General features: G+C 41.5%; 2 protein-coding genes across 2 annotated transcripts in view; both read left to right on the forward strand.

The window, feature by feature from the left end:
• The window catches only part of ELF1 (E74 like ETS transcription factor 1), a 40,528-nt gene extending 16,901 nt beyond the window's left edge, over nt 1-23,627 (forward strand). Inside the window, exons 4-9 of the mRNA XM_050902245.1 lie at nt 120-227; nt 843-1,007; nt 5,859-5,942; nt 9,023-9,215; nt 10,323-10,790; nt 21,855-23,627. Coding sequence (XP_050758202.1) covers nt 120-227; nt 843-1,007; nt 5,859-5,942; nt 9,023-9,215; nt 10,323-10,790; nt 21,855-22,470 — 1,634 coding nt within the window. The 3' untranslated portion in view covers nt 22,471-23,627. The remainder of the gene's footprint in view (nt 1-119; nt 228-842; nt 1,008-5,858; nt 5,943-9,022; nt 9,216-10,322; nt 10,791-21,854) is intronic.
• Nucleotides 23,628-25,752: 2,125 nt separating this feature from the next.
• Nucleotides 25,753-27,245, forward strand: part of SUGT1 (SGT1 homolog, MIS12 kinetochore complex assembly cochaperone) — a 28,235-nt gene continuing 26,742 nt past the window's right edge. The window contains exons 1-2 of the mRNA XM_050897574.1: nt 25,753-25,866; nt 25,972-26,017. Of these exons, the coding sequence (XP_050753531.1) occupies nt 25,838-25,866; nt 25,972-26,017 (75 nt within the window). The 5' untranslated portion in view covers nt 25,753-25,837. The remainder of the gene's footprint in view (nt 25,867-25,971; nt 26,018-27,245) is intronic.

Here is a 27,245-nt window from a genome sequence, read left to right on the forward strand (position 1 = left end):
GTAGAAGACCGTGTTTACCACTTCTTTTTTTCTAGAAATGAAATAGGAATAAATATCAAGTTAAGCTTTAAGTCCAGATTGTAGCTTGTTAAGAATTAATTTTTCTCTCTTGCTTTTAGTTGAAGCATCTTGTCATAATGGAGATGAAACAATGGAAACAATCGAGGCTGCTGAAGCACTTCTCAATATGGACTCCCCTGGTCCTATGTTGGATGAAAAAAGAATAAGTAAGTTTTTTATGAAAGCAAATCCAATCCGTATTTGCCTTGTTTAGTTGTGAAAGAAGGAGGGATTCAGTGCAGCATGGTTGCATGGAATTGGTAAGATTATTTTGCTTTCAGGTAGCCTTTATGTACGTAGTTTGGATGTCAGAAATCCAGTGTTGTATGCAATGAAGGATTTCATTGCCATGCCAGAGTTGAACCAGTAAGGAAAGAATCAAAAATTACAGAGGGAAGGTGTGAATGAAGTCAGGTGGTTTAGATTGCAGTGTTTTGTTTGGCTGATAGAGGATTAGTCTGTTTATGTTGCCAAGATAAAAGAATATACACTTACATCTGCAGATTGCCTTAAATATGAATAAAAATGTGTGATCACCAAATAATTGTGCTTTTTGGGGGAGTGGGTTATATCATTAAATTGTTCTATTTTAGTAGTGCTTCTGCTTGTGTAAAATGTTGTCGGTGCATAGATTCCATTATGAACTAGTCTTCTCTCCTATGAAGGCCTTAAGCATCATAGTTTTATTTTACTCTGTGCTTAAATTTTTGCTGTTAAAAAACAGCTTTTAAAAGTTCACTTGTGGCTGGGTGAAAATAGTTCTATTGTCCCTTTCCCTTAAGCAACTATGTTTGGCGCAACTGAAGATGATGATATGGTGGCTCCTATTACACACGTGTCAGTCACGCTTGACGGGATCCCTGAGGTGGTGGAAGTTCACCAAGCCCCAGACCCTTATGCCGAATCACCAGAGACTCCAGAATTTGAACAACCAAAGAAGAAAAAAGGTAAGATGCTACTGGATAACAGCGGCGTGGAGTAGGAGAGCAGTGGGTGGCATGCTCGCCTCCCCTGTGGGTGTCTGGAACTATTCTGGGTGTGAGGTCAAAGTAACTGAGTGGGCTCAGCTAGAAATACAGAGAAAGCATTTTCTTACTGGGTAGTGTGAGCACAGGTACTGGTGCTTAAATACTAATGATGTTGGAGAGGTAGCAATGATGGCTTATCCCACAGGGAACATGAATCTCTGCTTGTTCTTATTTATAGTTTCTTCTTCAGAGCAGAATTGCAATACAAGCTATAGAGCTTTTGTTACTGTGATTCCTGAAGTACTTTAATTAGCTCTCATTTAGCTTCAACTAAAGACACTTGATCTGTTCAGAATACGGGATGAGAATGAGGAGGGTTTTTTAGCTTTTCTTAAATATGAACAGTTTAATTTTTTTTTTTAAATAGCTGCATGCTATAGTAAGTGTTAGTGCCCTTTACAGTAGGTAACATTCGCACAGTGTCTGCTGAGTGATGTTCCACTGGAGTCAGTGCTGTGCCAAAGAGCAGTGAAGTGGTGTTAGTCAGACCTTCTGCTCCTGTTTTCCCACCCTGCTTCAGTGTGGACCCCATCAGAGGTCCTGAAGCTGATGTCTGCAGTGGAAGAGAGTCATGCAGTGCAGGCAGATGTAAGGTGCTGTTGCAACAAATTTAAAAAAAAGAAAAATAAGCCAAGAGAGTTATGTTTCTGGAACTAATCCTAGGGCTGAATCAGAGCATTAGGACTTTGACAGGTTCCCCTGTGAAATACAAGCCTTCCAGAACAGGGCTCCTGCTACCTAACCATACTCCTGCTGAATGAGAGTGCATTTTTGCTGCTACTTTTGCTGCTACTTCCGAATGTTGGGAGTTGTTATCTGTGAGAGAGAGCATATTGGCCTGTGGAGATGTTGGGGAAGCCGCCTGAGCCCCGTGTGTGTCACAAGGTCTGGTAGGGACGGGTGTGGGTCGGGAAGTCTCCGATTCCTGTAAAAAAGCTGAACTGAAACCGCTGTGGAGGAGAGCTTTACCAGCAGCTGGCCCGAGAGTGCTGCTGGGGAAACTACCGTGCTGTGCGCACTACTGTGAGATAACCAACCGTAAGAGGATTTTAAACTGTTTTTTTGTTTTTGTTCTTTTCTTCTTCTTTTTAATGTTGGCTGCTATGTGGGTCAAAACAAGGAGCCGCTGTCTGCCAGACATTTAACCTCTTTGGCTTGATGCTTTCGTACCCTCTTTCGTGTTGTGCTTCTACTTACTCCCACTCCTTCCTCCTCCCTAGCTGTAGGTTAGAAAACCAGTTGCTTCACAGTAAATGCGTGTTTGTTTTTGACAGTTACATTGGATAGAAAAATACTAGAAAAGATGCATCAGCTTAGTGTTTCATTAACTAGTAGTTTTCAATGAAGTTGAGACTTCGTGAGGTAGATGGTATGGTCTGAGTGATGTTGAAGTCCAGGGATTTGTAAGGCATTGGTGTACAACAATTGCTGCAAAATGTAACTAATTTTGTAGTGCACTTCAGGATGACGTGCAGTGTATGGGTGGGGTTCTTTTGGTTTTGTTTTGTTTTTTAAGTGCAATCTGTTTCCCTTCCTTTGGTCAGTTTTGTGGCACGGCAAAGGACCGTAGTCATTTTGCCCTATCCATACCACTCATGATTTTATAGACTTCTAGCATATATAACCCATCAGCTAAACTTACAGGGTTGCATTGTGCAGAGCATTGCCAGCTAACTGAGCCAGAATGGCACTGCCAAGTAGAGCTCCTCCAAGAAAATGTTCTTCAGAAGTGATGGGGTGATTTCACTTCCTTTCCTTGTGGGCCTTATTGCTGCAGCGGGAGAGCTGTATGCACCCATCTGCTCAACTCCAAACCTGTGTTCAGCATGATGTTTGTACTCTTGAATGTCTGAGCACTCTGCTGCCGAACTACAGATCAGAAAGACAGGAAAAACAAAGGGATGTCAAAGAAACTTGGAAATTTCCTATACTAATACCTTCAGTCCCGTTTTTGCTATGGGAGGTGTCTGGCAGTAGGTGGTCACATAAGTTATATACACATTATATTTTAGATATATACTGTTTATTATGTTTTTACATATGTTGTATTTTTTTAAACAACACTGAAAGCAGTGCAAGAAAATGTATTGAACTTTTTCTGGTGTGGTATAAAATATTTAATCAGGATGATCATCTCACTGTCTAAATATCACATTAATTTGTAGCATGAATTTCTAACTTGAGGTGTTTTTGCAACCGTGGAAATAGGAAAGTGGAAATACCAATTATAAATTCAATTAGCTGTACAAAATTATAGTAACCCCACATAAAGTTTAGCTCTTGCACGTTCTTCATCCTTCCTCTTTGTAAAATTCTCTCCTAAAAAGGAATTTAGTGATGTACTCTGAAAGGTAACAAATTCATGCTCTATTGAACCAAAGGAGGAAGCGTGCTAATGCTTGATGTGCTTTCAGAAAATATCTTCTTTTAAACAAAGGAAACATATCTTGTACGTCTCTGTTAACTGTGTTTTTGATGGTATCAGTCAGTGCCTGGAGATTATAGCTCACAGCGTAGTCTAAACCCATCATCTTAAGTATCTCTAGCCCAGATATAGAGCAGTAACATCAATACCTTTCTGTAAACGAGTTTCACATTCTTCACTGATTTCTAATTTCAGATGGGTTTTTGGTAGATGATTGTCCAAACAGGATGTCCTGAAGTAGTCCAGGCTGAAGTAAGAGAGCCTAGAATTGCTGTAGCAGTAGTATTCATATTCAGTAGCCTAGGTTATCCCAATCAGAAGTGCATAAATTATATGTGATTGGTACTTAGGTTTCCTGAAGTTGATCAGCAGTAGTTCAGTCATGACCTAATTGAGCCCTCATCCACTTCATTTTCTTTTAAGACCTGATCTCATTTGGACACGAGGTAATTCATGACATCAAAATAACACTCCCCACTCCTTAATTGCATACATTTACACCTGTACAAGAGGGGAAACAAGATGAGCACCCAACAGAGTCTTCCTATGACACAACTCTAAGGGGAGAAAAGCACTTAGCCAAAGTTACCCTGAGGGACTTCTTGTGCAGTAGAAGCTGACCTATACAAGAGTGACTTCATGTAGACATTTTAGGGAAAACAGACATTTCTGCAACCAATAATGGTGAGTGGAACAAAGCTGCTAAAAATGTACTGCAGTAGTACATCCTTTCATGTGATGATATACGAAAAAAACAGTATTGTAGGATTTCCTCCCTCCCATCTTCATTCAAATCAAGGAAGACATTACTGGCCAAGACAGTGGCTGAACTTTGTGTCCCATCCTCAGTCATGAATCCTGCCTGAATGGAAGCAAGAAAATTAGAGGACTCCAGGTATTACTAGAGTTTCCTCACTATAGCTCTCTCAACTGAGACTATCCCTCCTCCCGTATGCCCTGTCAAAAAAAGAGAGAGAAAGAAAAAGTTGCAAAGGTAGATTTAGCAAGACTGCTAATGTCAAAAGGTGAGTGCTCAAGCCAGTGTTTCTTATGACTTCTTTATAGATACCTGGAAGTCTAGAACAAAGCAGACAGCGCAGGCTGGCACTGAGCATTTTTTTTCAGAGCTAGTGAAAAACCCTCACTCTTACTCTGCAGCAGAGCCATTTCCTTACTAAAACAGCCCCTAAAAACAAAACCAAAAGTGGAACATCATAGTGTATGAGATTGCACAGGCCTACTGGTCTTGCCTCCTTAGAACATAAACTCTTTGGAAATGCAATAAATAGAGAAAAAGAAAAATATTTTTCTTTAGATCTTTAATTATGATAATATGATATTTGGACTAGAAATACATTTCTCTGAGTCCTGTGTCTGCTTGGTCCATTCTGCCTCTCAAAAGAGCAAAGGTAGTACATGAATAACGTAGGTATTGTCAATGTACTAAGGGGTCACTGCAAAACCTGATAAGAAAAATTTTTATTTCATAGAAAGTTCTGAAGGTTTCTGATTAATTCCATTACCTGTAAAAGCTGCCATTGCAGGGAATGAGAACTAATAAAGGAATAGGTTCAAGGTTTTATACTGAAAAATACTTCAGCATGACTTACATTTTTTACTCCACTTACGTTTAGGTAGTTGATTTCTCAACATTTTCAAATGAATGCTCTTCATTCTTGTTATCAGTTGTAACTAACTTCTTCCTTTCAGTCTTCCTCACCAGATAGAGCCACCATGCTTATGACTTTAAAAACTGGTGGTTTTTTAGAGCCTGTTACTGGTTCTGCTGGTCTTAACAAACAAACAAGTGACTTTCCTTTACCTGTAGCCACTGTTGAGAAAGGTGTAAAAGACAATAGCACTGGAAAATACTTTCTTCACATGACAGTGTAGTTTGCTGCTGTCAGTGGAGACTTCCAATTTATTAAACAAGCAGACAATCTTGCTTTATCCCTAAATTCCATTTTGGTGATGAGTAAACAAGATAGTGCTCTGTATTTTATCTAGCTTTTCCTGTTTAAACTCTTGCTCGCAGTTAATAGCTTATTCTTCTCATCTCGTCTGTTTTAAGTGCTCTTAAGAGTACCTAAAAAGCCACAGAAATTTCCAAGGTACGTGGACTTTGGAAAAGTGAGCATAATCTTTACTAGAAGTACACTAAGAGCATAGGGGGTCCAATCCTGCTGTAGAGATTGAAAAAGTTCAGCATAGAACTGAGCTCCTAACTTACTAGAAATTGAATCCTCTCTGAATTGGGGAAACAAATCTCTTCCCTTTTTAGGTCCTTGTTCTTTTTTATTTCCTTTTTTTTAAGCTACTGTTGACTTACTGGTGGTTTATTTCAGGGAAGAAGCCGAAACCATCTCGTCCTGAGTCCCCTACTACAACTCCAAACATATCTGTGAAAAAGAAAAACAAAGACGGAAAGGGTAAGTCAAAGAGCTGTCACTGAAGTTTTTAAAAGAACATTGTTTCTGAGCGACCTGTAAAAAGAAAAAGTTCACTAGTTCTCTTGTGATGTAAAACCAGATCTTATGCTCAGGGATGGTTAACATCTCATCTTAAGGCAAGTAAAAAATTAGCACATGAGATTTCTTGGTGAAATACCCATTTCCTAGGGAGAATAACATATTTGTCACTTTTGTTGCAAGGGTTCTTGGAAACTCTTCAGTCCCCCGCAGAGGCTGCTGCGTTTTGAGTGAAGTCTTGGGGAGCGCTTTGCATTGTATTAGTGTTTCTTGGGCTGTGGATATTTTGACAGATGATCTTTGAAAACGTTTTCCATCTGTGTGTGTCTAATTCTGCATGAGGAGCTAATCAAGGCTGCCAGTTGGCAGGAGGAAGTACCAAGCCCTGAATTTTGAGGAAAGTCATAACGCAGCTTGAAGACTTGGGCAGAAAACTTGAGGTTTTGATGCTTCTTTCATTCCTCCTGTGTTTAAAAGGAAGAAAGAAAATAAATACCACATAGCTGATACAATAAATCATTTCCTCCAGACTGAACTGTTCAGTAGTGCCTGTCAGGTTTGTCAGCAACTCAGTTGCTTTGCTATTGGGTCCAGTGCCTGCACCCATGCCTGGGCTGGCGTTTGAATGGCAGCCTGATGCCCCGGCCTCCACCGAGTTCTACTGCGCTCGGCCGGGAGCTGGAAATGAGCCTCCCCTGTGTCACTACAAGTGCCTGCACGCACGCCCAGGGACTGATGTGCTTGCACGTGTGCAGTACTTGCCAGGGCAGAAGCCCGGCCAAACCTGGAAGGTGGTGGCATAAGAATGTCAGACTCTCTTGAAATCAGAAAAATCGCTACACTGACAAATGAGTATGGGTTTTTTTCTTTTGAAGAGGGATTTTCTGCAATAACAGGAAAAAGAAACTGTTGGCAAACAATAAATATTTAACAGGTTAATGCCAGCAATTTTGAGTATGCATTGTTGCTTTTTTTTTTAAATTAAAACCTGATTTTTAAGTAAAAATGAAAGAAAAGTATTAGAGGAACCTCCAAGTAGTGCTCAAATGAAATAATAGAAAATATTAAAGCAGCTAGCCACAAAATTAAAAGGCGGAAGAGTCTAATGTTTCTGTCGATGATAGCAAGGATACACCATATTTCACATTTGTCCATTGTTACAAAATTGCTAATTCAGAAGGAATTAAAAAGGAGCGTGTTGCCTGAAACCACTGCCTGTTACGAAAAAAGCTACAACAAAAGCATTTGTTTTGCATTTTGAGGAACATTGAATTGAAGTAAAAGGGATATTAATATAACAGGCCATGGCAGAGAAGCAGCTAGAAAATCATGAGAGTTGCCTGTCTCTCAGTATCCACAATGTTCCCCTAAGGGGAACATGTATGCTCAAATACTAAGCCCTCCATATAATTATTTGATGCAATGCATGGAGAAAACTGAGTTTCCTACATATTTCTTCTTCTGCTGTGACTCAGAGGATGTTAAAAATTCTGCCTGTGAGTAAAGCAGACGTGGTTTTCGCAGGCAATCCTCTTCACAGTGATTTTCAGTAGCTAAACAGTGACAAATTTTCAGATTGCCTTGATGCAGCTGAGCATTTTTAGTCTAGACTACAACAAAAGCACCCTGGATTAGATAGTAAGTGGCTGGGAATGCTCTCACTCCTGGCTGACGTTGTGTCTTGCCTAAGCAGTTTTAACCTTTGCCTTCGGGGTATCTGAAGGCAAACACGCTGACCATTTTATGTAAGCTGGGAGACATTTGTTGCAAAGGCAGTGTTTTTTCTCTAGGGATGCTCACTTTTCAAGTTGCCACCTGCTGAAGGAGCTGCTAACATTTTGTACTGCCAGTGCTGATGACTTTGCTGAATATTTGCAAAATATAGATTATAATACAGTAGTATGGAAGGTATAATTTGTAAGACACCTCCTCTTGTTGAAAAAAGTTCAGACTGGTGGTTATTAAAGTTGAAAAAATTGCCGGGTTAAATTGAAGCTAACAAAAGAGATCCTGTCACCTTCTGATGCACTGGGCATCATTTTTTGTGAAACTTAAGAAATCTGCACATGCTGTCCTTGCTGTGTTTTTGCACGGCTACTTGTGGGAGGTGATACTTTCATACAAGAAGTTTTTTCTTCCTTTCTCAGACTAACAACGTATCACTAAGAAGCTTATGTGCAGCTTCAAGCGTCCAAAAGAACATCAGACACCAAAAGCCTTAAAAAAGGCAGGAAAAAGGGTCTCATTAGTTATGAGTTTAGACTCCTTAAATATGCTTTCAGAAAAAAAGAATATGCAAATTTTGTAGTAGTTTTAGGTATTCACAGTCTGTGATTTTAATACTGTTTCTTTATCTGTGGTAAACACCAAACAGATGTGATGGATTTCCATATATAAGTGTTTGTGCCTGCTTGTTTGTAAAATGAAATTTGAATGTTGTCTACCAGCAAGTGCAAGCACTCACTGGATTTAAAAACAAATATCTTTTTCTGAACTTTATTCTTGAAGGTTTGCTACCTCAGCATATGGCACTGATAGCCCCACATAAATCTAATTGTTAAAAGTAAGGATTTTGTTTAGCCTTTTAAAGGATTATAACACTCACCTCAATTCAGCAGAGTATTTAAGCAAGGGCTTAATTTCCAGCATTTTCAGAGGATGGACCTGAACATGTTCCTATTCGAGGTAAAGCAATAGTGACTGCTTCTGTAACTGGATTAGGCAGGAGGGAAGTATACACATAGGTGACCAATGCTGTCTAACATGGGTGGTTGGAACGGGGTGACTGTAGGTTGACTGGTACCTGACGCTGTAGGTTACAGACAGTAGCTAGGGTGTTTGGGCACTCAGATTACAATAACTAACAAGAATCCCTTCCCGTGCCCTTCCATCACTATTTCCTAGTCTTGATGATATATTACAGTGTATTTGTAAAGATACCAGCTTCTTAATTTTTGGATTATTTACATCATTAATAAAATACGGTCAACTAATATTTTTTTTTCTTTTTTTTTCTGTGTCCTGAAATACTTTTATTTTAGGAAATACAATTTATCTCTGGGAGTTCTTACTAGCACTGCTCCAGGACAAAGCTACATGTCCTAAATATATCAAATGGACTCAAAGAGAGAAGGGCATTTTCAAACTGGTAGATTCAAAGGCTGTGTCCAGGTTGTGGGGAAAACACAAAAACAAACCTGACATGAATTATGAAACAATGGGTAGAGCTCTCAGGTATGTGCATTTTTAATAATAGACTGGTTTTGTTGCCTTAGTGTTTGCATGCATTCAATGCCTCATCTAATTTGTATAATAACAGAAAAGAGTATTGTATCAATTGGGGAAGTGAAGAAGTTATTTCAGCAAAATAAATAAGCTAACTACAAGTAATCCTTACTAACCTCAACGCCAAATGAGTCACCTTCAGTCTCAGCTCAGACATTTTCAGTGCTGCTGCAAAAACTGCATCTTCACAGTCAGCCACAGACAAAGTAAGAGACTGAAGATTCCAAGTGGGGCAAGCCTTTTACATAAAATTTGAATCTCTTTTCTTCAAACAATCCTAAATTCAGTTGTATTGGTGAAATTATTTCTACTTGTTGCAAATGATCCTGTTTCCAGTGGAAGGTACAGTTTTAGAATTCAGGAGTGGTTGTACTTCTCTGAACTTGTGTGTACAGACAGTTTTAAAACATCTTATCATGTTATCTCTGCCTATCAGGCTAGGATTTTTCTCATACATAAAAGACTGTGCAAAATAAGCAGACATCCATGAAGCTTCAGTCTTACCTGCTGATTGATAATTGTCCAACTAAGCAGCTATGCATTTCTTTTCATTTCCCTTCACCCCTCATCTCGGTGTGTGTAATTTCAAATTGCAATATTAATTTGTAAATATAACAGAAGTAGTGCTCTCCTGTCCTATTCCCTTTGCTTTGCTGTAGCTAAAATGTCTGCCTGTGCTCACTGGTGAATAAGCATGAATTCAGGTAACTGAAAGAACTGTATGAGTCAAGAGGAGAATTACAAGTTTCATGCAACTTTTAGCAGAGCTGCCACGTCATGGACTTCTTCTCTTTCTCCTCAGAGTTATCGGAGGTTGAAATTAAAAGGTTACAAGAAATACCAGTAAAAGAAAGTTGTTTGAGGAAAAAATACACTATTAAATTGACCGCTTCTTTATAATGAAGAAATTAGGCACTTAAAATATTGTTTACTTGTTACTGCTGGTCTTATTTTCTGGGGGTTTTGTTGCCCCCCCCCCCCCCCTTTTTTGGTTTGGTTTGGTTTGGTTTTTGGCAAAATAGACTGTGTAACTTGATGTGTGTATACTTTAAACAGATATTACTACCAAAGAGGAATACTGGCTAAAGTAGAAGGTCAGCGCCTAGTATATCAATTTAAAGAAATGCCAAAGGATCTCATCTATATAGATGATGAAGATGCCAGCCCTAGCACTGAATCATCAGATTCAACTCTGCTTTCAAATCCTGTGGCCAATAGAAACCAGTCGAGCAGATCTAGAGCATCTGCAAACGCGGGAACAAAGGGAGGATCAACCACAGTGCTAAAAACAGGAAACCCAAAGCCTGCTAAGCTGAAGGAGCATGTAGAAGTTGTACAGCAGCAGTCACCTGGCTTGACTTCAGAAGTTCTGAGGACAATGCAATCTCCGCAGCCAGTACATCCCACTCAGCTTTTTCGGACAGTTCACGTAATGCAGCCATTGCAGTCCCTCACAGAAGGACATGCAGCTGTAACCAGTAATGTTCTGGATGAAACGTTAAATCCCTCGGTTCAGAATATAAGGTAAGAAAATGTACAGAAAATAAATGTATGAATAATAATAAATTCACTGGATGATGGCTAGATAGACTAGAGTCTTTGTTGTGCTTCAAAAAAATGCTCATCTCCCAGTTTGGTTGAAGTGAAACGGTGTCTTTGTGGCTGATCCTAGGAATTGGGAGTTACTACAGCATACTGCAACATGTACACTCAGAAATGCTCTGCCTTTGGAGGGAAGTGCATTTTTCCTGCGGTATTAGGCCTGATACAAATCCTTTAGAGAGGAAAAATACACAACTTCTCTTTAAAATTGGTATCATCAGTTCTGTCCCGCAGCAGAGGCAGTATTTCCATGGCTCTGCTTTTTCATTGACTGTTTGGTGTCTTCGCTTTTGAATTATACATGGTGTGTCTGTGTGATCCCTTCAAAAAGATTTTCCTTCTTGCTTCTTAATTTTTCTTCTTAAGAATTTTTTGTCATCTCTTTCATCTTCTGTATTGTCGCCAGTTACAACAAGGGAAAGCTCCATGTTATCTACTCTAGCATTTTGCTGCTGTTACAAGAGCATGTTCTTTTGATTTGGAAAACAATTAAGAGAATAATCTCATGGGAGCTGTGTATCTGCAGACTATTTTGGGAGACAGTCATGCTTCCATGCTTAATTTGTAAGTCAACTGGCTAACACTACACAGCGTTTAAGCATCATGACTCCTTTGCACCTGCCCATTAGTAGCAGCATCCTAATTGAAGAGGCTTTAAAAACAATCACTTAAGCCTGATTTTACCCTAGCCTGAGGCCTCCCCTGATGGAGCTTGTTCATCTCTACTGACTACAAAAGACCTAAACCAAATAAATGTTCTTGTAATCTAGGCCCCTCACAGGAATGTCAGAGTTGTATATGGTGATTCTGGACCTTAAAGCTGTTTCAGGAACGCTTCAGGATATAATTCAGGAGCTGCAAATTCTTAATGAATTATGAACATCACTTTTTTTTGAGATTTGCTGTGTTAACATCACCGTTATAATGGTTATCATTTTGTGCTGCAAAATGTCAATAATCCTATTTCCTGCTCCCTTCCTCTATTCTTTCCTTTGAAAATTACATCCAGAACCACCAATAGATTTGGAGTGGCACTGACTATCTGGGGTTAACCATGCAATTTTGTCAGAGAGAAGTAAGTAATGACACTAATGAGACCAAATAATTTCTTCATTTCCAAAGAATAAGTTTTGCTCTCTCATCTCTGCTGCTAGAGGGATGCTGTAAAAGCTAGTCAGTTATTAAAACTCCACTTATATAAAAGGAAAATCCAGAATAGCAATAACAGCTAGGTTTTTCAGAAGAACTGAAAGAACTGAAACTGTTTAGATCAGCCTTCAGTGACTGATATAATAGAATCAATAAGAAACGCTTTAGGAGGTAATCAAGTAGTTGAGGAAGCTGAAGATGTATATATAGGAAATGACAAACCAAGACTGCAGCTTCCATCAAGGAAAAAAGTTATATTATCTCTTCCTTCCTTCAGGTAAAAAAACCCCAAACTTTAAAATTATCCCTAGGCTTCCTAGTTTGAATCCTGGGGGGTTTTTTTAGATTTCCTTAAAAATTATGAAATGTTTTCGTTCATGCTGCAATATGAAAAATTCACACTGAAAAGAGAAATTAACTCGCTAGTAAAGGCTGCAAGGGAATAAATACATTGGGCGATGAAAGCAAAAATATTTTTCGTAGTTCCTGGTAGGCACTGTAAAAGAAACTGGAAAGAGTTACCATTTTTAAGTAGACAATATCTGTTTTCATTTGTCTTTTAATTCTACAATGCATGATTTGAAATCAAATTGTGTTTTACTTATTGTTCTAACTAGAATTAGTTCCAGATGCACATAGGGGAGAGAAGGGTTATATTTGATCAGAAGTTTATGTGAAAGATAATTATGAAGAATTTGACGGAAAAAAAAGAGAACCAGTTTTGGAATTCATTTAGAAAATTAATAAAAATCTGCATCAAGGTAATGTCTTGTAAGTTTTTAAAGCTTAGGAATGAAGCTACTCTGTACAGTGCAATCCTATGATTTCAGGGTTGATGAAGGATTTAATTACTTGTAAAAATTGACTAGAGCAATATAGTGAAAGGAAACAAGTACAGACATAATTGAAGCTGTACAGTACCATTGAAGTCAGTAGAATAATGCTATTAAACATTAATGGGGGAAAGTTCAGCAATTTGCAGAGTTAAATAGCTCTAGGCTAGACCTACGCTAGATTATATATCAAAAACAATATCAATAGTATAGATGGTATAAAAAATGGTAACAACAAACAGAAGTATCTGTAAGACCTAATAAGGCAGGCAGGCAAGAAGTCCAGCCTAACATTTGGAAAGCTGCTCAGTGACATTATGACATCCAATTATTGCATTACGGTATTTCACAATCGGACCTTGGGCAATAAGCTAAGGGGGAAAAAAGTAGTAGAGATGATACATGTGTGAAGTTCGAATAAAGTAAAAGCCGTAAAGCCTTAGAGTTCTGTATTGCATCGGTTCTAATCCATTGTTTGTAACTTAAAACATTATTCCACAAAGTCTTCAATTGCACTTTCCTTAGCTAAGATGACAAAGTGTCTCAGATGAAAAAAAAAAGACCCATCGGATCTTTTTAGTACAGTACGTAATTACTGAATGGTATAGAAGTATTGCTGTTTAAGAAAGAATGTACTGAGGTGTCTGAGCAGTTAGAGTGAAAGTAAAAACCACAACCCAGATTTTTTTTGTGCGCTTTTAAACAGGATGGGCCAAGCTACAAACCAAGGTGCTGATGAGTCCTGTGCAGTAGTCACTGCCCATTCCAGGCTCTAAAAGTACAATTTATGACAGATACATTTCTGCTCAGTTTCAAAATGCAAACTTCAAGTAGTTTGGTGAGCTAGAATGGCACGTTGAACATATTTTGGAGCATATGTTTTAGGTCTTGTTTTATAAGTCTAAAACAAAGGAACTGGATTTTGGGTTTGTTTCTTCAAACAGCTATAAATCTCTAGCAGCTGAACATGTTTGTGTACACGTTCTGAATTGCTCCAATGGGGCTTTCTTAAGGGTTGAAATGAATGGTCTACATGATTTGAAAATGTACAGCAGGTACGAAGAGCTGACAAACCTTCTGATCTGTGCACACCCTCTGTAGGGTTGTGGTTGGAGTCACTTTATAGTAGTTTTATAAGGAAGCATGAAGACGAATAGCAAGACTGGTTGCCAGTTGGTGTTCAGAGGTTGGGGCATGTAGGTAGTCAAGGTCATTTGGGCGAAATGGCAACCAGGGTTTGGGAATGATCCTCAGAAGGTTTTCTGATGCATACTGGTTAGTGGTTGGGCTCTGCCTTGAAGTGTGAACATCTTGGACTCATATAATTTGTCTTACGCAATGTAGCTTCTACAGTTTTATTCGTAAAAATGTTCTTATGTCTTCTTCATGGAAATAAATGGTCTTCCCTCTGCAGCAATTTGCTTCTGTTGTGTTGTGAGAAGAAAAAAAATACAGAGAAAATATTGGGGATTTTTGAGGTCAAAACAATTGGCTTCTTAACACTTAACTATATCCTTCAGAGAAGTCTGAATATGCATCTTCTCTGCTGATGGGACTTGGTAAAAGAACCGTATTTGAAGAATGTTGTGAAGGGCTCGTGTCACCATCACTCCCCTGTGCTAGGCAGCATTGCCTGGTAAAGTCTACTCCCGGAGTGTCACTGGGAGAGTGTGGCAGCCATTCCCCAGGGCCTCTTTGCATTTCTCAAAGAAGTGGGCATGCCAGCGAAAATCAGGGGTTGGTTCTTCACAGGAGACAGGCAGTGGCTTCATTTGTAGCTGCACAAAGCTCGTGCAGAGTTTTGTGTACTTTGAGGGGAGGGTACTGTCTTACTCTGAAGTGGAAAGGTCTTGGCTTTTGGATGGCTTTTGATGGGCTTTTTATACAAGTTTTGGTGCTGCTGTATGCAGGGGAGGCAAGGAGTAGTGTTGCTTACCAGGGATAGATGCCTCTTCTTCAGCCCCAGTGCTTAAACAGAAAGGCTGTGATGTGGTGCTAACCCAAGCTTGGGAAACTGGGCAGGAGCAGGGTCAAGTCATGCAAACTGGGTATTGCTGACTGGGGAAGACATCTAGTATCCCCAGTGGGAATATTCAGAATTGCAAACTCACTGCTGTTGGCTCAGTGGATGCAAGCACAGTTACTGCAGTCTCCAGTCATGTAACTGGGAGCTGAATTTGGCACCATGTTTCCAGTGATAAGACAAAAATAAAAAATGCCTTTCTGGATGAGCATTTTCTTTCTAACTTTTTCCAATGAGACAGCTTTTTTAAGGAAGAAAAAAAAAAGTCTCTTTGAATTTAGTGCTTGTAAAATTCTTCTGTTTAAACCAGAATAACTGACAGGTTAACCAGAATATCTGGTTTATTGGAGTAAGTGTGTTTTAGCTTGGAATTCAGAGGCACTGAAGTAGGCCTGGGATTCAGCTCCATGTTCATTGGGTCTTCTGAGCGTAAAGGGCATCCTTTCTGTTGCTCCAGAAAGTGTACCTCTCCTGTAAGGCTAGGGACTTACCTTGTCTAGGACATTGTACAGGGCTCTAAGGTGCCTGCGTTTGGGCAATTGAACTGCACCCTTAAATGACTAAGGCTGCAGATAGAGAGAGATGCAGTTTCATTTACCTTTAATCTAGAGTAGTAGTGATTTAAGATGGAGTGTCTTCTGGATGGAGTGAAAAGAGGTTCTCATGTTACTAACGGTTCAGAGAAGATCATCTTGCGAGTAATTTATAATTATACATCTCTATCTGTTACTGACTGTATGGGATATAGCTGAATCTTCTAGCTGGCAGCTCTGTATACCAAGAAACTTGCAGTTAGCTGACTGCTGACAGATCCTGTGCAATGCTTTAGCAGACTTCAGGTTTTAAACACAATGTTTCTATCAAAATTCAGTTTATTGTTTCTTTTCTGTATTTTCAAGTTGTCATTGTGATAGCTTGGACAGAGCATGTTAGAAGACCAGTATCCTGACTCTGTTCTGTAGCTGGGGGAAAAGCTAATACAGACCACAGAGGACCACTGGGATATGCTTTGTGTGTTCACTTCTGAACTGGAGAAATGCTACGTGATGAATCAGCCACAGCTTTCATCTTGACCTTTTTGCAACCTTTGGGGTAGAAAATGTTGCAGTAATTCATCCTGAAGGTGACACAAGCATGGACCACAGTGGCAAGATCCTCATTCAAGAGGAGAAGGAAGTAGGTGAAGGTGAATTGTGTTTTTTCTGGGCATGAGCATTCTGTGTAAGAATGATGAAGCCAACAATGTGCCAGCACAGTGGATTGTCCTAATAAGCAGAGGGAATTACCTTTGAAAGTCATGTCTACCCCAAGCAAACACATACGCTTTCTGCTGTTGTTCCATAATCTGTTTCTCTGTCCAGGCTATGATGTATTGGTGGTCTAACTTGCAGCTATGCTCATTCTGAAAAATAGACAGATTTGTCTAGCATGAGTTTATCAACTCTGAAAATGTGATTACAGCTGCTATTTCAAATGAAGTGTCTTCATCTTGTGCCATGTATCGACATTAGCTTGTGTAAGTTGTGCAGTGAATGTCACGGTTACATTCTGTAATCATACTTTATACCCTATCTATATTGGTTTTGCTCGAGTTTGCATAACCACACAGACACAGGGAGGCAGTCTGGCACTGTCCTACTGAGATTTTGCATTGACCATCTGCTTTCAGTCATTTTTCCCTGAATAAAAACAAGAGTCAAATCTGCATGATGTGAGCTAATGTTGTAGCGCATCACTCCTCTGCCGTTCCTATAGGTATACTGAATAAAACCCATCATGGGTGTCAGTCTCAGTAAAGAGCTCACTAGGGCTCCCTGGGACTTGATGGGGAACATATGTGAAGGAGTACAATGCCAGCTGAGGACTTCTAGATAACTGGAAACAACTCCTGGCTAATATTTGGAAGGCCTTACTTTGATGGGCCAGCATCAGTGCACGTGCTTTGCTTCTGTTTGCAGTTAGACGGTAGTCTTCCATCAGTGCAACAAGTTGGGTGTTCATGCTCCAAAGGAAGGCCTGCAGTAGAAGCTCTCCAGCACACCGACTAGCAGATACTGCTGGATCTGGCTCACCGCTGCTGTAGCCTTCCCCACAGGAAGGGAAGCAGGTGATTGTTGCAAAGAGCTGATCTCCATCATCTCTTAAGTGAAGGCTTGGCTGCATTTCCAGTTTCAGGATGGTGAGGAAAATGCCCTCCCTGAGGGAGGTGCTGGTCAGAAATAGGCTGATGTGATCTCAGTGGGCTTCTACAAGAAACTCATTTAGCTTACAACAGGGTGTTTCTCAGAACACATTTACAATAGGGACAACTTCTATCACAGCAAAGACTTTGGTTATAGCCAAACATTTTTATTTGATTTTCCTGCAGCTGAGAAGACCTTTTCTTAAGCCCATTTCTGATTTAATTTCTGCGGTAGGTAGGAAGAAAGCTGCTTACGGCAGAAGGGACTTCAAAGTCATCTAGACAGATTAATTTTGTTTCTGCACAATGAGAAGCTATCCACAGGAGCTCTCTTTACTTTGGCACTGTCAAAAGAGGTGGGGTTTCTGCAGGTCTCTGTTAGTAGCAAAGTTTCTGAGTTTTAATTCAGGTGAGTGTGCAGTTTTGAAAAAACTCTGGAAAGAAGACTGTAAGACTGCATGGATCAGTAAAAAAGGACACCAGACTTGAGAGTTGAGTCCTCTGTCTCTGTCCTCATGACATAAGAGATTATCTTGTCCAGGCAAAGAGCTAGACAAGAACAGGCAAGTTCTGCCCTCCCTTCGGAGGAGGCTATGTTCAGACTGGGTGTGAAGGCATCAAGTGCCTTTCTGCCTCTCATGGACATATCCCCCTAGACTGCTTAGCAGCTCCTGTCTGCGTGGCTTGTGCTGTAGAAGGGCCAGTGGCTATGAGGCAATATGCTGGGGTGAAGTATTGACAAGATTGCTGACGAGTCTGAGGATCATGTACACGAGCGCAGCTGTGGAGCAGTTTGCAGTGACAGTAGAGCTCCTGAGTTGCATTTAGCTGATGCTTCCTGTAGTCACTCAAAAGAGATTGCCTCTCGATTCGGACATCTGGAGTGGTTCTAACAAGCACATCCCGCCCCTTCACCTCCCTCGCTCTTCCTAGCTTGACTGAGTTGTTTGCAACCAGTTAGTTGAACAAATGGGGAAAGTCCCTGGAAATTTACCCGTTTATTTCAAGGACAATGTTTCCCCTGTAGCTGTAAGTTGAACAATGTGTATGTTGGAGAGGGAATTCTCCTCTGTTAACTCTCCCTATGTATTTCTTAATATTGCTTCGTTAAATTTTCTTCTTGTGCTGTGAAATACTTTCTTTACTTTGGCTTGTAGCTTCAGGTTTTTTTTGGTATCTTCTCCCTTTCTCCATTTCATAAATTTGATGTAAATTACCATGAATAAACTTGTTTTTCCTGCCTGTCACTTATTGTTCCTTTTATCACTAGTTACCTCTTGATGAGCTAATATGATATTGCACAATTCTAGGCTGTTAACAGTACCAAATGGACCAAGAAACAGATGATCATTTTCTGCCAAGCTAAAATGACTTCAGAATTTTTGTCATTCTTTTCTCAGTTGTAACGAGATTGTTTTATGGCAGCATTTCCTTTTCATCACTGTTGCTCAATGTTCTTGTTCTTTTTGTAACCTCAGCAGGAACTTTTAAAGTAATCACCCAATAGATTTGTACTTTAGAGTAGGAAGGCTGTCAGCAAATTCTCAGTGAAGTTCAGAAGCATAGCAAAATACACAGTTCAGAGCACCTAAAATAATGTAGCCCAGTGTTAACAGATCACCGTAAGTAGTATGTACTTAGTTGGGTTTTTTTGTAAAACAGGCAAAACGATTAACCAAACCTGTATTTTTTTCAATTATATTCAAGGCAAAGAGTTTGAGCAGATAGATTTTTAGTTTGTAAACAGACACAGTTGTCTGTAGTCTTACCAATTAAGGCAAATGTCTTGCTTGGCCACCAGTAGCATAAATTACAACATGTATTTATGGTGCTGTGTGCTCGTACAGACATCTGCTGCATGCTTTCCCTGTAGCGAGTTCACACTGCGTGTGTGTGTATACATATATGTGTATATACATGTTTATATATGTGCATATCATATATATGTATCTTGACTGATGGAGAAGATAGAGCATCTGGAGTAAACTGTTAGTCACAGTATGATGTACAGGTACGGGACTTGCTTTCAGGAGAAATAAAATGGGTTAGCATCAATATGCAAATACTAATTACAGTGTGCTGAGACAAGCGGTCTGGTTCCGTCCTCTCAGAGCTGTTGCTCCTAGTGCTTTGCAGAATACCTTCTGCATTGATTAGATCCAATTCACACTTTTTGAGGTTGTCCTTTGCAGCCATTTAGCAGCTAGAAGCTTTTATTTTTACTATTTTGTTTTAAAACAAAACAGCTAAAGAACAAGAAAGTAGCTTCAAAGTAATACTTGGATGGCATACCAGCACAGGCTAGCAGCTTCAGCTGCTGCTTTCAAAACTGCAGCTATTGAGTTGATCTTAATCCTTCAGGCTCAAGTTTGTTTCTTCATGGATTAAAGAGCTGGCTTGGTATCTACTCTGATACTTTTAATGCTTTTCTGATGGCAAGTGTCAGTTGTCTTTCCTTCTTCGCTGTTCCACTTGCATTGCTGGTCTCTGTAGACTTTCCTGGGTTGAGCTGTATCTATGTGATATTTTGATTTTACTGCAAGTTTGTTTAACTGTAGGTAGTTTAATTTTTTTTTTTTTTTTAAAGCTAGTGGATGCCCTCATCCTGTTACTACTTTTGACACAGACATTTGTGATATTTCTGTCAAGGTCCCAGGGGATTTGCTGGGGCAAGGGGAAGAGTTAGCACTGATAGCCCTTAGCAGACTTGGTGTGAGCCTTGGTACTGTCATTCTCAGCCTTGCACTTTAAGCTCAGTTGCTGGTATTTGCTGTGCAGCACCAAGTTCTCCAGAAGCTGGAAAGAAAGAAGCCATCACTCTAGCTGGTGCTTCACCTCCAGCCAGCCTCCATTTCTGTGAGCTTCTTCCTTGGGCTGTCTCCAGTTGTGTGAAACAGGACAAGATTGACTCTGGTGTCACTCGCATCAAATTTTGTGTCCTGGTTATTATGGCCTCTGTAATGAGACCTGCATGGGAGCCTCATGGGCAAGGATTTGTTTTGCTATAGCAGCATTCCTGATTTTGTTCCTTGTATTACCAAGATGCAGATTTTGTTCCTTGTATTACCAAGTCACATAGGAGGTGGGGAAGAGATTGCCTGCAGCAGGGACTGGCAGCTAGAGGGTGCTCAGGGAGTACTGATGTGCTCCGAGCCTGATACCAGCTGAGTTAGTGGAGCTGCTCTTGCTGGAGCAATCTTTGGAGCTCAGCTAGAGGCCTTTCCCAGAGGACTGAGCTGAGAGGGACCTGGTAAATCCTCTACAAATATTCCTTCACTTGTCTCTGCTGCTGCACTAAGAAAGGGGGAATGCAGCTCCCTGTGCGGTTGGACTACCACCAGCAGCAGCATCTGCATCCACATTGCCCCATGGCTTCAGCATCGCCCAAGTCCTGCTTTGGTAAGCTCTTTGTTTTAACTGCGGTAGCCAGAGCATGGTTTTAAATTGAAGTTTTGAATATGCAAACCTGATCTGACTGGTCAATGGCTAAACGCTGGCAAGTAGGATTTCAGAGAGCTGTAAAAAATAGGTACTACGTGGATAGAAGGACTATAGAAAGGAGGACATTCCATGGTAGATGTATAGTAGGCAACCCTTACAGTGTATCTGAGGACCAGTCTTCAGAAGGTAGAGCATGCAGTATTGTGCATAGACTTGAAAGTACAAAAGTTGACAGTAAATTGCTTTTCATCTAAAGTGATTTCAGCAGGGGTAGAAATAAGCTAGGAGGAGGAGGAGATAGTTATTTTTGTTTTCGGTCAGCGTCAAACATGTTCAAGAAAACCCAAGGGAGAGCTTAAGACTAAAAAAGGGGAGGAGGGCAGGCAGGAGAAACACTGAAGAGAAGCAGGAAGGTTGGAGAGAACTTTGCAGGACAAACAGAAGGAAAGAAAAAGGTTGTCAGAGACAGCATGGCATGGTGGGCTGGAGCAAGCTGTGGGAGGGTGTCAAAGCAGTTACCCTTCCCTTCCTCCTTCCCTCCCCTGGAAATCATTTGCTTCACCAGGAGTATGTTGTGGTTTGGGTTTTTTGTTTGTTTTGTTGTTATTTGCATGACCGGAGTGTATGCGTTTCAGCCACATCTCTAAGTCACCATTGTCCATTGTAGTAGTTGTGTACTTCAGCAATATGGCTGTTAATCCTCTAACGTTGCCCTCTCAGCTGTACATATATAGAAAGTAATGTGGTACCCAGGTCTCTGAGCCTGCAACTGATGGAATCATTCCTAATTTAAACTGATGTTTTTGGGAGCACATTCTGTTCAGTTGCTTTACCAGAAGGAGTGTACAAGCCTGGCAGACAGAGAACTGTGTGTCCGGGGAGTCTGAGAAGGTCCTGACCAGACGCACTGTTACAGTGCAGATACTTTTGCATATAGGTAAATGTATATACAGATGTCAGAAGAATTGAGGCCTGACTTACGAATTACTTAGGGTACCTCGTGAAATTGATGGCAGATGTGTAGTGGGTCATGCTCATGATGGTTGATGCTTGAGAGGGAGATCTTGGATGCAATTGCCAGGTTTTCTGATGAACTACGGAACGTTTCAAAGGCAGGCTGTTCAGTTTGGCGATGGTAGTATTGTTCATGCAATTTCCCTTTGGGAACTGTGTTGCTGAGTTCAGGGGTCAGGTTCAGTTCTTGTTTTATTAGGGGAACAACTGCTACCTCTTCTGGAACTGTTGGGTAAATGAAATGTTTATGATGCCAAGTGGTTTTTCAATAGCAAATCTATAATGATTTTTCAAAACTCAGTGTGGAAGTGTTCTGACCCTATAATCTTTTCTAATCTTAACAGGACTTTACAGACTCCAACTCAAGTTCCAGTGGTTGTTTCTCCTGGAAATCAGCAGCTGCATACTGTAACACTCCAGACGGTGCCTCTTACTACCGTGATAGCCAGCACAGATCCAGCTTCAGCAACAACGCCCCAAAAATTCATTTTACAAGCCATTCCTACTTCGCAACCCATGACGGTTCTTAAAGAAAACGTCATGCTACAGTCTCAGAAGCCAGTCTCGCCTCCTTCCTCAATTGTGCTGAGCCCAGCACAAGTTCAGCAGGTGCTCACCAGCAGCGTGCAGACAATTTGCAATGGAACAGTCAACATGGCTTCGTCTCCATCTTTCAGTGCCACCACCCCCGTGGTAACGTTTTCGCCTAGCAGCTCACAGGTGGTAGCTCATCCATCGGGCACGGTGATCACTTCGGTTATTAAAGCACCAGAAACGAAACAGGTTGGCATGCAAGGAGTGGTAAAAGAAGAAGACAGTGACAAATTAGATGATACTGAGCAGTCGGAGCAGAGATTCCAGCAGCAACCGTTTGTGATGGTAGTGTCCAGTTCGAATGGTTTCCCATCTAACGTGCAAGTGAAGCAAGAAAATGAGCCATTGGAACCCAATTCATATTAATAAATTAAAAAAAAAAAAAAAGACCCTGTGGATCATTATTTTCATAAATGTGATGGGACCTTTTCAGTTATGTATATATGATTTGATTCTGAAACAAGATGTTGCAATGCTACTTAATTTCTGCAGTTAATTGTTAGAATTCATGCTTTAGAATGGATTTTGATTTTCTGTTAATTGCTAAATGTTATCATATAAATAAAATTATATATTACTCATATTTCAAAATACAGGCATGAAGGAACATGCTTTTTACGCTATGAAGACTTTCCCCTGAGGTTGTTGGCCAAAGTTTCAAAGTTCTTTCTTACTGTACGTTTTCAGTCTGTTGCCGATTTACATTGCAGTAACGTTATTATAACCTTTTCTGTTTAATCCGTATGTGTATCACTTAACTTTTGAAGCAACAGTTACTTTTAGTGAGACATTTTCATTCCATGTGTATGAATTTTTATGATCAAGTATCTGTTTCATACTGGTGAATTACACCAGTTTTAGACTTTGATAACCAGGTATCCTCTTGCATTTTTTGCAGCACAAGCTCTTGTGTGTGCAAAATTGAATATACACTCCTATTGAGAGTACACGAAACATTTATTCCAGTAATGGACAATGCCATGTCTATATTTTATATGAAAACATCAGATATATTTAATTACAGAAGCTAACAGCATCACTACAGGTGCAAACTTCTCATGCCATTTTGCAACTATGAAGCTTAACAATCTTGCTTTCTACTTCAGATTATTTTGTAAGGGGGGAGGGAAATGAAATATATACAATTTATGCAGGTATTTGGAGATTTAATACTGCTAAGAGTTCTTTTTTTGATTGTAAATAATGTACATTCAATGTCACAGGGAAGTTTTTTCAGCTAATTTGTTTCCATACAAATTTTTGATAGATGCAAATAAGATCATTATGTTTAGAGGTCTAATGTTATATGTATTCATATTACAGAGTGAATTTGTATTTAAAGACAAATTTTTAAATGATGGAGCCCTCTGAACCTTGGGTCCTTGTCTTTTGTATTTTTAATTGGTTTATTATGAAAATAAATCCAGTGGAAAAACATTTTTCTGTATTTACTCTGAAATGTTTTTATATTATTATAATGTTTCGACGATCACCACAAATAACCAACATACACTGAGAAACAGGACAACGTGATTAATCAGTGTGGGTCGGTGGTGGGACATGAGCAATTCACGAACCACTTCTGAACAGACTTGAACGCAACCAACATGCTGTGGGTATCCTTTGAAATTGCAGTACTGTACGTTTTTGTAGCTCTAATTAAAGTTGAGCTAAATCCAAGAAGTGGACTTAAACTTCTCCTTTTCCATCACTTCCCAATATGTTACAGACAAACAACCCAAAACTTTGAACATAATCCTGGGGTGCCGTTCGTCGCAAAGGACTTTGTAGCTTTGGCCCAAACTACTAGGGCTTCAAAACCTTGCATATTGCAATGTTTCAAGAGAAGGTGGATTAAAAATAAGCATGATGCCTGGTAAGATTAGTGGAATGTAAAATTAAAGGAAATACGACTTTCTATGATTGAATTCACGTAGGAGTTTTCTTCATTGGTTCATAAGGTTAAAGATAAGCATATGAGTACTAGAAAAAATAATGGGAGCAGAACAGTGGCAGAGGTAGTTTGGTCTAGTTGAACAGAAGTAACTCTACAAACCGAATCGAACGAGCAGTTCTCTGCCACAGCTGCCCTGTTCCTTGGCAGTTGAAACTGCCCCATTTAATTAAATGTTTCTTCCCTCCGACTCCCATGCAGTCAGGCTTCCACCTGCAAATCCAACGCACCTCACCTCATTTTCAGGAAGGCTGGCCGTACCCAAACCGAAGCGACTGCTGCCAGCTGACCGGTGGTTGTTAATCTGGCAGCACTCCCCGCAGCTGGGGAGTGCTGGCAATATTGCTAGGAATGTGGGCAAGCATTGTAGAAGCGTATCTGATGCAGTTCTCATCCTGAGGGCTATTTCAGATTGATGAAAGCACTGGAGAGGGAGGCTAGGTTTTTTAATCAGACTATAAAATAAGGACTTTTTCCTGTAGTACAAGTATTTCATAATACTAGGAAACCTGAAGTGATAATCCTTGACTGACATTAGTGTTTTTAAACTTGGGGAAGTTGTTTTGCCCATTTACTGGAAAGATTAAAAAAAAACCAAACCACACCATAAGGTTACAACTTCACCAACAAAACTTTTTGCCATAGATGCAACTATCACAAAGGGAAAATGATTTGTCAGCTTAGTTTATGTCAGTAAGAGAAAATCTCCAGCAGACAGTAACATGTCTCCAGCAGCAGACTGTTCTGTAACCAACAGTAAGTGAAAATCGCTCTCTTCCCATGTCCCTTAGGCTCCAGTCTACCAGCCGGGTGTATATGTACTTCTAGCTCTCCTTAGTACGACAAAGGAAGGGAGAAGCTGGAGTAAATCATAAAATGAGGGCTCACATTTGGAGTTTGAGCAACTCCTCCCATCTCACAGCTGCCTTTGTGCCTGTGGCAGCAGCCAAACAAAATACACGATCTCACACCCCAGCCGCTGCTGACTCAGAAAAAATTAAGGCCGCAGTTCTTTTCTGCACGCGTGTGAGGCTGCGGAGGAGAAAAAGGCACTTCTTTTTTCCTGAGGCGTTTCACGGAAGGGAGCCCGGGGAGGAGGAGGAGGGAGGGAGAGAGGCAGGCCTCAAGCTGCCAGCGCTGCCTCAGCGCCGGGCCCGGCCTGGCCTGGCCCACCGGCCGGGACGCAGCTGCCAGGCGGACGGAGGTGCTCGCTAAGGCACCGTGACAGCGGTGGGCGCTGGCACCCTTCAGGCTGGGGCGAGAGGAGGCCTCTGAGCTTCAGACAAGCCCGGTGCCTCCCGGGCGGGCCGCCCCTGCGCCCGCGGCCACGAACGCCTCAGCCTTCACCCCCGTTCCCTTCAGGCTCGCACCCCAAATGGCAGCTGCGCGGCTTCGCCAGCTGCCTGCTCTTCCCCGTGTCTGCGCGGACCCCGTTTGGGAAGCCCTGCCCGCCATCCAGGGCGAGCTTCGGCAGAGGAAGGAACCGCCAACCCCCACAGCGCCGCCATCCCCCCTCAGCGCCGCCGGGGGAGGAAGAGGCGGGCGGGAAGGGCTGACGAGCCCCTCTGCCACGGCCGGTCCTCCAGCTCTATGGCAGGGGAGGAGGCGCGCCTGTCTCGGTAGCCACGGCCGCCCCGCCTCGCCCGGAGAGGCGCGGGAGGAGCTTGCGGGGCCGGTTCGCCCCTCCGCATCCCGTCAAGCCTTGCGCGGCTGCGGCCTTGGGGTTTGTCGCGCGGGTGCCTCAGCGGCTCCAGAAGTTTCCCGGGGGCGGCGGGCGGCATGGCGGCGGCGGGAGCGGCTCCTCCGCGGTGAGCCCCCCCCTCCCCGCCCCTGCCTCCCCGCCCCGCGCCGTCCCCGCGCCCCTTCCGCCCGCCCCCGCCTCGCCCTCTCACGCCGTTGTGTTTCCTCGGCAGGTTCTCGGACGGGGACGTCGACCGGGACCCGGAGGCAGCGGCTCAGGTGAGGGCCGGGGCGGGCCAGGGCGGCGGGGGCTCGGAAGCGGTGGGGGGCGGCGGCGGGCCTTGCCTCTCGGCTGTTTGAAGTTTGCCGGCCTGCCGAGCTCGTCGGTGTTGGGGTGCTGGAGGGAGCCGGGGCTTGCAGCGTGCCGTGCCGCGCCGATCTTAGGGGTGAGGGGAACAGCTGAAGTGTCGTGGGGTTGCCCTTGGTGCGAGCGGGGGGCTTGCAGAGTTTCCCCCTGGAAACCCCTCTCTCGTGAGGTCTGGCTACAGAGGAGTTCAGCGCAGTTCTGTCAAAATACTTGTGCTACCTGTGTTGCAAAGAAGGAAAAAAAAAAACAACAAACCCCAACTTTCTCCTCTGTGTAGGTAGATGGTAGTTCAAATAACTAAATCAATCGCGATTTGCACTTAAAAAAGCCCCAAGGTTATTGGAGAAATGTATTCAATCTTTATTAGTTTTTATTCTATCCTGGTCTATATTTTTCCTCTTTCTATATTTTGTGGGGACCAGAACTGATTTCATCTCAACATAAAAATTAGATCTTTTACAGTGAGAACGATCATCCACTGGACAGCCTCCCCATGGACATGGTAGACTTCCCATGACTGGAGGTTTTCAGGGCATAACTGGGCAGGGTGCTGAATAATCTCATCTGGGCTCCCTTTCCCACGAAAGGTTGGACAAGATGATCTTTCGAGGTCCCTTCCAGCCTGGCCTGTTCTATGATTCTGTGATTTTACCCGTTAACATGTATTAATGTGCTTTCAAAGGTTATTTTTGCTTAAAACAGAGGGTTAGCAAGAAGACAGAACTGGAGGGTTGATAGGTATTTCTATTTAGGATATTTGGCAGGAGAGGGGATGTAAATGGTTAGTTCTGCTTGAATAGGGTAGATGGCAGAAGCATAAGATGATACTGAATTATCTTTCCATAAAGAAAATGGTGAAGCTAAATCTTACAGTTCTTTGGGGTTTAGGCTGTAGCTTGTAAAAGTTTTTCAGAAGATAAATGACATCTAAAAAGTAATTTGGAATAACCAAATATATTTGGCATAGTAAAACTAATTTAAGATCTAAAAAAAAAGTAAGTTTCCTATTGTGGGGGAAAAAAACCACCAACAAACTGAAAAACCACCAACACCAAAAGGTCTTTGGAAGTATTAAAGAATGCTGTCAGAATATGCATTCCATTTTTTTCTCTATTAACATAGTTGCTTTGCTTTTCTAGT

The sequence above is a fragment of the Gymnogyps californianus genome, chromosome 1 (genome assembly GCF_018139145.2).
Source record: "Gymnogyps californianus isolate 813 chromosome 1, ASM1813914v2, whole genome shotgun sequence".
Classification (NCBI taxonomy): Eukaryota; Metazoa; Chordata; class Aves; order Accipitriformes; family Cathartidae; genus Gymnogyps; species Gymnogyps californianus.